General features: G+C 39.9%; 1 protein-coding gene across 2 annotated transcripts in view; it reads left to right on the forward strand.

Moving 5' to 3' along the window:
- Window positions 1-9,587, forward strand: part of MAOB (monoamine oxidase B) — a 130,854-nt gene extending 121,267 nt beyond the window's left edge. For both annotated transcript variants that reach the window (XM_012001604.1, XM_012001605.1), the window contains 4 exons: window positions 871-968; window positions 6,767-6,878; window positions 7,473-7,535; window positions 8,584-9,587. In XM_012001604.1, coding sequence (XP_011856994.1) covers window positions 871-968; window positions 6,767-6,878; window positions 7,473-7,535; window positions 8,584-8,736 — 426 coding nt within the window. In that variant the 3' untranslated portion in view covers window positions 8,737-9,587. The remainder of the gene's footprint in view (window positions 1-870; window positions 969-6,766; window positions 6,879-7,472; window positions 7,536-8,583) is intronic.
- The last annotated feature ends 378 nt before the right edge of the window (window positions 9,588-9,965 follow it).

Consider the following 9,965-nt stretch of genomic DNA (forward strand, 5'->3'; position numbering starts at 1 on the left):
GGGGGGAGGGGGGAGGGATTGCATTGGGAGTTATACCTGATGTAAATGACAAGTTGATGGATGCTGACGAGTTGATGGGTGCAGCACAGCAACATGGCTCAAGTATACATATGTAACAAACCTGCACGTTATGCACATGTACCCTAGAACTTAAAGTATAATAATAATAATAAATTAATTAATTAATTTAAAAAAATTGTTTTCTTAAAACTTGCTACGTTGATTTTATCTTTTTGAAGTAATGCTTAATGATAAAGCTTCTGTTCGGTTACTTTAAAAAAGCATTTGAACTTTACAAAGTCTTGGCCAGTTTTGCCTGTTCATGGCAAAAACAAGTTTTTCAGACCAATGGTCGTTTACAAATACCACCATCAACAGAAGTGCTTGCCTGCCACAAAAATGTAAGTTTGTCTGTTCAGCTTCCCTCAAGAAAGCTCACCTCCACCAAAACATGAACCTGATAATCCTTTTTCTTCAACAGACATATTTTTCTGCCCTTTTTTCCTATCCAGCCACTCCAGTAAACATAAATCCTTTTAAAAACTTTTCTTGAAACCATCAGGCACTACAACTTTTTAATAGGTAAGACCAAAGTAAAAATGGAATTAGACTATTGCAATTTATGAACAATACTTAAGATATGAAAAAACTAAATGAAAAAAAACATTCTAAAATCTGAATTTCTTAGAAGCTTATTACCTATGACATTTACCTACCCAAAGACATATCTTTTAAAACATCAGGATAATGCAACTCTATTTCCAAAATACATTGGTTTGACAATACAAAGCCTACTAAACTGTTCGATTTATTCCAGGTTAGATAGCTTTCTCTGTGTCTCCTTCAAGTTTTTGTCGCTCTGTCTTGCAGCCAGTGCATTATGAAGAAAAGAACTGGTGTGAGGAGCAGTACTCTGGGGGCTGCTACACAACTTACTTCCCCCCTGGGATCCTGACTCAATATGGAAGGTAGAGTAAAAGCGTGCTAAGCTGTGACTGAAATCCCCTGCACCTGAATCCAAACCCTAAATAGGTTCAGGTAGCTCTTCTCCCTTGTTTCTCATAAATACAAAAAAAAAAAAATCCCCCAATTTCCTTTGTATCTTATGAATGAAATTGTGTATCTTATGAATGAAATCATGTATCTTATGAATGAAATCATTATAATTATACATACACCATGGTGCTACTTTTCAGTTTTAATTTTTCTGGAAGGGCAATTCCAATCAATATAACCATAGAAGGTTTCAGCATGAGAATAACATTTTACCCCATTCTTCATGATGTGATTATTATACATGGCGTGCCTGTATCAAAACACATCATGTAACCCATAAATATATACACCTACTGTGTACCTATAAAAATTAAAAATCAAAAAAGAGTAGCATTTTAGGAAGTCCAAGGGTTCACCCACAGTCTCAGAAGAAGTGTCCTTATACTGAGTTAGGACTCAGTAAAACTTCCTCAAATGCCACTGTACAACTGCCAACATGGGGACAAAATTATAAAAACAAAATGAGTTCTAGACTGGGCATGAAGAGACTTTGGTCCCAGCTCTGATTCTACCAATAACCAACTTTGTCATGCCAAACAGGTCACTTCTCCTTTCTGAACCTCACTTTCTTAGCAAGTGAATGGGAAAGGACAAAATGATGTACAGTGAGCAATAATCAGTATGCTCAAGAAAGTATGAATTTTTTTTTTATCCTAGTCCTTAGATGCTGGGAAGTGTGAGTTATTTTTTAACATCCTTATTGAGACATAATTCACATACCATACAATTCACCTATTCAAAATGGTGCACAGTTCAATGGCTTTTAGCATTCACAGTATTATACATACAAGTATGTTGTTGTTTAATTTATTTGATGACAATAAATGAACTAATAATATAGCAGTGATTTTTATGACAATCATAGTATTACTAAACCAAGCAATAATTTAATGCCAAAAGCTTAATCTAAACAGAATGAGAAATGTAAACTAGTGAGTCAAAGACTGTTGAAAGTATGTGGCAAACAGAGGAAATGGCTAATCAATCTGTCCATGAAAACTGGTCAAATAAGGATTAAAACCTGCTTATCAGAAGATAAGGTCAAATAAGGATTAAAACCTGTTTATCAGAAGATACATAATAACTTTGGTTGGCACTTTCTTTACCTGCTTGAAGATGGCAAAATATTATCCAAGAGAACATTCTGGGGCCAAAGGGCAGCACCTGATAAGCTGCTGGGTCTTTAAGTTAATTTTTAGATATGTTGACTGTATTAGTCCGTTTTCACGCTGCCGATAAAGACATACCTGAGATGGGCAATTTACAAAAGAAAGAGGTTTATTGGACTTACAGTTCCACACGGCTGGGGAAGCTTCACAATCATGGCGAAAGGCAAGGAGGAGCAAGTCACATCTTACGTCGAAGGCAGCAGGCAAGGAGAGAGCTTGTGCAAAGAAACTCCCATTTTTAAAACCATCAGATCTTGTGAGATCCATTCATTATCACGAGAACAGCACAGGAAAGACCCGCGCCCATGATTCACTCATCCCCCAACGGGTCCCTCCCACAACACGTGGGAATTATGGGAGCTACAATATGAGATTTGGGTGGGGACACAGAGCCAAACCGTATCACTGAGTGTAGAATATGTCAATGGTATTTGTTTCAGTCTGCGTTTATTGGCTAAGTGCCAACCATTTGCCAAGCACTGTGCTGAAAACTTCAATACCAAGGACACCCTCCCTGCTGAGAAGGAGCTGACAGTGTTGAAGGCTAGGGTGGGGATGGGGAGAGGACATGACATCAAAAATTGACTCTACAGTACTGACATATGTCCCTGGGAGGGAATAAGGATAAAAGAGGGCACTACTGTATCACCACTCAGAATGTTAACACTGAGATAAATGCTGTAATACAGGGGCATAGAGATACCACTGGGAAACACTGAGGCACAGGCTAGCCTTACTTAGAGAAATCTGAGAAGGCTTCATAATGCACATACCACCTGAGGGTTGTAGGAGGCAGAGAAAGGCTATTGGGGATGCAGTCTATGCAGATGGAATGGTATGAGGAAAATGCTAGGATCCTACAGGTTTCTGGAAGGTCTGGGGAAGAACTTTGCATGGATGGTGTATTAGCCCATTCTTGCATTGCTTAAAATAAAGACCTGAGTCTGGGGAACTTATAAAGAAAAAAGGTTTAATTGGCTCACAGTTCTGCAGGCTATACAAGCATGGTGCTGGCATCTGCTCAGTTTCTGGTGAAGCCTCAGGGAGCTCACAATCATGGCAGAAGGCAAAGTGAGAACAGGCAAGTTACACAGTGAAAGCAGGAACAAGCAAGTGTGGTGCGGAGAGGTGCCATACACTCTTATGAGACCAGATCTTGTGAGAACTCACTATCATGAAGAAGACACCAAGCCATGAGAGATCCGCCCCCATGATCCAAACACCTCCCACCAGGCCCCACCTCAAGCACTGGGAATTACAATTCTACATGAGATTTGGGTGGGGACAAATGTCAAAATTGTATCAGATGGGCTATGGGTGATATTAAGGACAGAATGGAGAATCAGACTAAAGGGGGAGGAAGGACCCTTTGCCCTATATGACACATTCAGGAATACAAAACTTGATATTTCAACAGAGAACAGCTGTCACTGCATTACTTTTGTTTTTGGCTTTGTTTTAAATCAGAAGTGTGATATGATTAGATTTATGACCACAGAGTGGTGAGTTTTATGCTCAATTTCATAAAGAGTGTCAGGAAAATACCTTTTGGTTTGGGGAGCAAAGAGGACACTTACCTGGACTGGCCTGATCCTGACCACGTGAGAGAAGCAAGATAAATCCCATCGTATCTGGCACTGGGGGTGATACAGTAATGCCTTCTTTTATCTTTATTCCTTCCCAGGGATATATGTAAGGCTTCCTATAACTACCTTCAATTTGTAGGGTAGACTCTAAGGCACAATTTAGCTTAACATAACTCCCAGCTTGAACAGAGACTACCTGCCCAGACAACTTCTCTTGACTCTTCAGGGCCATGGCATTTAAGATATTGCAATAAGTTTTATATTCAGAGCCCTGGAAGTTCACAGTACATGTTCTAAAGGAAGAGAGAAGACACAATTAACAGTACAACTTGGTAAAGAACTAAATGTACATTTCTCAAGAAATTTTTCTTCTGGATAGAGTGAAAAAATGATTGTCGTGATTATGCAGTAAAACTCTTAAGTCACAAGAAATACGTGTGGAGTTCTACTTTGTGATGTCCTATAATCTTTTGTAAATATATACTGTCTGTTCACGCACCTGCAAAAGAAGGGGCAGGAGTTTTTCTTACCTGGTTGTTGGACATTTTTTTCCCCTAAAGGAACATAATTTCCAAATGACAAGTGGAGGGAAACTATCTCTTTGTTTAACATTAATTCTTGGTTTTTACATTTTCTGATTGATAGTATGATTAGCTCTCTAAGCCTTTGTTCTTTCTTCTAATATTTCATTCTTAGGGTCTAGCCAGGCCTCCCAGAGGTCTCCAACTGGGGTTAGTTTTCTTCATTGGAAAAAAAGTAAACATGTAGTGAAAAAATGACATGGTTTAATCAACATGGGGAAAGTCAATCCACCTTCTCTTGCAGGAAGGGTTCCTTCCTGAGTACCCTTAGACTTTCTATAATTACAGATTTATTTCATGTGTTGTCATCAATATACTAATACAGATGTTCCTCAAAATATGATGTGGTTATATCCCAATAAACCCACCACAAATTGAAAATATTTTAAGTGGAAAATGCACTTAATACACCTAACCTGCCAAATATCGTAGTTTAGCTTAGCTACCTTAAACGTGCTCAGAACACTTATATTAGCCTACGGTTGGGCAAAATAATCTAACAGAAAGCGTATTTTATAATAGAGGGTTGGATATCTCATGTCAAGTTTTAAATACGGTATTGAAAGTGACAGAATGGTTATATGGGTACTTGAAGTATGATTTCTACTGAATGTGTATTGCTTTAACACCATCATAAAGTTAAAACTTATAAGTCGGAGACCATCTGTATTCTATATAATATCTCTCCTTGTATTTTCTTCTCCTCTTTTTGATGACTGCAATCAGAGCAGGTGAAAGAAAACCCACCAATGCAAGCCAGCTCGTTTGGTTTTCTAATAAAAGGCCCAGTGGTGTACAGTGTTGACTAAGATGGAGCATGGGTGTTAGCTCTTGACATCGCTTATCAGATATAAGAGAATCCTGAGACAGAATGAATAATGGCGTGTTGATGGTGCTTTCCTTATGGTATTTTTGTCAGAGCAACAATGAACTGCCCCTCTTACAGGCCATGTGCTATGACATTTCAGTCCCTCATATAGCATGTGGGCACTCTACTAGCTATTAAATATTATAGGGTGATGATACACCAGGCAAAGAATATAAAATGAAAACAGAGACTTTGACATTTGGTAGACATGGTTCAAATCCTGGCTTTGCTATTTTCTAGGAGTGTGGCTCTTGGCATATCACTGAACATTTCTCCAAGCCTCAGTTTCCTCATGTGTAAAATTAGATAATGATAATTTTAATTGATAATAGTAGCTATGTCACAGAGTTATTTAAAAGATTGAAGAAGTAATGCAGTAGAGAGAGGAAGTGTAACTAAGTGGTTAAGACTGTAGGTTCCAGAGTCAGATTGCCTGTGTTCAAATATCAACTCTGCTACTTGCTAGCTGTGACCGAGAGCAAATTACTTTGTCTTTGTTGCTGGTTAGGTTCCAGAAAGCAGACCCTGAAACAACGGTTAGCAGACAGGATATATATTAAGGCATGCCCTTAGGATTGGCAGCTGTGGAAGGGAGAAGGAAGCAGGAGTGGGCATAGGGAGAACTTGGGCTGCAATGCAGTTCCAGAGAAGGCCTCAGCTGACCCCAGAGGGAGTTCCAGAACTAGAATGGCCCTTCAGAGTGGGTGGTCTCAAGTTGGAGCTTGGGAATCGGGTATTTACAGCCTATGGTGATCAGTCACTGGATGCAACTGCTACTGGAAGGAGGCATGACCTAGGTGACATAGTTTTTTTTAGCAGAGGCAATCTCCAAAGAGGGCTGACATCAGTAGGCCCTCTTCTGGCAGCACTCCCAGCAGCTGGGAATAAGTCTTTCATTCTTGAAGGGGGCCTGCGTGGTTCATCACAATGTCCACCACAGTCCACCTCTATATTCTCATCTGCAAAATGGGGATAATAATAGTACCGACCTCACCAGTACAGGCAAGTGTTCAAGGAATAGTAGTCATGGAGCCATAGTCAGACTCTCAGATTTGTTAAATTTTACTGATGGAAAGGGTCTTAGAAATCAGTGGACCATTTGCTTTAAGAGGCAAGGAAGCCAGAGCATAGTGAGAGGAAGTGATTTGCCAAGTTCACTAGTGGAATAACCACAGAGCCAGTGAGCCATAAAGGGAGCCATGTGACTGGGCTTATACAGTCCCTCACTTCATGTTGGTGAAGCAGATACATAATTTACGTCCATTAATGTCAGCTCCTTCACCTGCAACTCTTGGTGCAGGAATGAACTTTGGCTTTTATTCCATTTTGTTTGTGACAAGGATCATGCAAGAGCTGGAGGAACCACATAAACGTTATTCCAAAATTGCCAATGTCCTTCTTGATTGTTTAGAATCTGAGGAAGCTGACCAGCGTTGGTCTTTATGGGAAAACTTTTCTCTGACTCTCTGAGACTGACCACTTTTGCCTCTTTGCTTTTATTCCAAGGGTTCTACGCCAGCCAGTGGACAGGATTTACTTTGCAGGCACCGAGACTGCCACACACTGGAGCGGCTACATGGAGGGGGCTGTAGAGGCCGGGGAGAGAGCGGCCCGAGAGGTAGAGTCCGGGGTCACAGATTATGGGGAAGGAGGCAACTCATGGTCCGGACATGTGGGTCAAAGATATCTGAGAGCCTGGAGACCAACTCTCAAGTAACCCTCATATTAAGACCCATAAAGTACCATTTTAACTATTGTCTCGGGTGAAGTGAATACCTTAGCCCGAAGTAATAATGAAAATACCTAACGTGTCACCCAAGGTAAAAAGAACCCATGGGACAAATGATCAACCTGACTATACTTGAAATATAACCTAGGTCTGATATTCTAGAACCAAACATGCTTCTATTAGGACTCAAAATTCAATTCATTTCACAGGAAACATTTTCTGACAGTTCCTCTGATCTCATCTCTATCTGAGGTGTGTTCACAACTATTAAAATTTATGGGAAGCCTAATGATTGGAACCTCTTATACCACAGGAGAAAGACCTTTTGGTGCCATTTAAAGGTTGAGTGGAGTGTTCTGGCCTTTACCTTGGTGTTTTTGATGAATATCTCAAGAGACAGTTACTTAGTCCTTTATTTAGGGAGCAGATTAGAAGAAAGATGGTGTCACTTTTGCTATTTGCCAATGTGTTCTTTTGTTTCAGATCCTGCATGCCATGGGGAAGATTCCAGAGGATGAAGTCTGGCAGTCAGAACCAGAGTCTGTGGTAGGCTGTTTTATTTCATGAAATTAGATATCTTTTCTCCAAAACCCATCATTTGCAAGAAGAGCACACTTGTATATATTCACATACCTTTTCCTAAGTGAGTCAACTAAGTGATTTACCTAATTGATCTCAACATGAATATTTAAATAAGTATCATGGGTTAGGGCAGAGGTGAGAGATTGAGATGAACTTTGATAAATTTGTAGCTGCCACATTCATTACAGATTATTAGGAAAAAATATTTTTTGATGAGGAGGGAGACATTTCTCAGAGACTTCTAAAAATAATAACTCAATAAATGCCAGTCGAATAAATATCTAGCCTGGTGATTCTCAACAAGAGGTAGGAAAAGAAAGGAAAGTGTGTTAGCATCTCCTGTCCAGGGACAAACAGAGGGAATGAAATGGAGAATATTTATATTAAAATTTTGTTTTTAATATACTCATAATTTTTGTAAAAAAATCCTAGGAAGTTTTTCTGGCTGGAAGGAGGGATGCATAGAGGTTAGAGTGAAAACACACTTTAGAGGACAAGGTCACAAAAGTCAGAATTATTGCTCTATCCTTTTAAGTGTGAAGTCAAAGAGAATAGGCCTGCCACTCCAAAGTCATTCTCTTGGTGCTTCTGCCAGGGATGGGATTGTGGGCTGTGAGGACCACTGATTCATTTACTAACAAGTGTTTATGGCACACGTGTTCTGCATCAGCCATTGTGGCAAAGACACAGCAGCATTTTTGTGGAGCTCAACATCTGGTGGAGAATGCAGATGATAACCAAAAAGTACAGAATAGTGAAGAAGACATGCTGAGAAAAAAATGCAAAAGGAAAATGTCATTCTAGGCTGGGGGCTCAGGAAAGAAAGCCCCCCTGAGGAAGTGAAGGGTCCAGTGAGGAAGACAGAGTAAACAGTATAAGCAGAGGGAACATCGTGTTTAATGGTCTAGAGGTTGGCAAGAATGGGTCACGTTCAGAGAGCTGGAGGAAGTACAGACTTTCTGGAATAAAGTGCACAAGCCCTGTACTAATATCCAATGTTTTCTGAACCCAGGACGTCCCTGCGCTGCCCATCACCACGACCTTCTTGGAGAGATATTTGCCCTCCGTGCCAGGCCTGCTCAGGCTGATTGGATTGACCACCATTTTTTCAGCAACGGCTCTTGGCTTCCTGGCCCACAAAAGGGGCCTACTCATGCGAGTCTAAAGAGAGAAGGTGTCTGCAATCACACTCTCTTCTTACTGTATTTGGAGTATGGGTTTGGGGAAAGAGTTGCAGTAAAGTTCTATGAAGACAAATAATGTGGAGTGAGGCAGGGAGCGTGAAGATAAGTCCAATTCTGACTGTAAAATACATGGTATCTCTTTGTCCATTGTGGCCACTGCTTAGTGTCCCTCACCTGGCTTAGCGTTCTGTTTCAACAGTTTCCAAGTTTATTGCCCTCAGAATCTTTAGAATAGTTAAATAGGCTTGTTCAAGGTCCTTGCTGCCCCACAACACACCTTGCCCATGCACAAGCAATGAGTTTTTTCCTATCACTGTGATTTTGTGCTTGTTCTTCCTCTTACCTGTAATAGCCTCACCTTCCCAAGTTCTTTGCATTTGTCCTTAGAATACTGTATTGTTACAGCTGAAAGACATTAAAGACCATTTAGTCCTCACCTGTTTTAGAGTTGAGCAAACTGAAGCCGACAGAGGTGGAACTTAATTACCTAAGAGCTGCAATAAGCCACTGGTATCTCGGGGACTAGAACACAAATCCAATGCCTTTCCCACCTCCCTGGATGTATTCCCCAATTATCCTCCTTCGCTCCCTGTTATTGTCACTGATGGTGTCCCCTTGTGTGGATTTACTTTGTGCTAAGTTGTCTTACACTACTCAAATGCTACTCAGTATATAGCCTTAAGTCTTACTGTTTTGTGCAGTGTCTCCAGCTGATTTTAGCTTTTTGGATGGTAGAAATTTTATCTCTTCTTCCTTTTGTATCCTCCATTGTATCTTCATACAAAGAACAGTACACATTTGGGTAATTAAAAATAAAAGTTGATTGACCATATCTGCTGTCTTTTCTTTTGGATAATGACTTTCAAGCTTTGAACAGATCAAATCAAGATCCAGTATTAGGTAAATAATTGTGACTTTAAAGCAGTTAGTCAAAATTTCCTTGAAGCCTGGATGCCGCATGGATTCTGATTGCATGATCTATCATGGTGGCATATGTGTGAGCATGTTGAAAATGATTTATAATGATATGGTAAGAATGCTAAAAGACACAGTTCCTTGCCTTCACTACCCCAAAAAATACCTGTCAAAATAAATGACATATTAATAAGCAAGATGCTTAAACTATTAAGCTAATTATAAAATTTCAGTTGACATTTAATATTCCTTCTTGGTGCAAAGCTTTTTACTAGGTACACTCATTAATTTGAAA

Source organism: Mandrillus leucophaeus, unplaced genomic scaffold, assembly GCF_000951045.1.
Source record: "Mandrillus leucophaeus isolate KB7577 unplaced genomic scaffold, Mleu.le_1.0 Scaffold666, whole genome shotgun sequence".
Classification (NCBI taxonomy): domain Eukaryota; kingdom Metazoa; phylum Chordata; class Mammalia; order Primates; family Cercopithecidae; genus Mandrillus; species Mandrillus leucophaeus.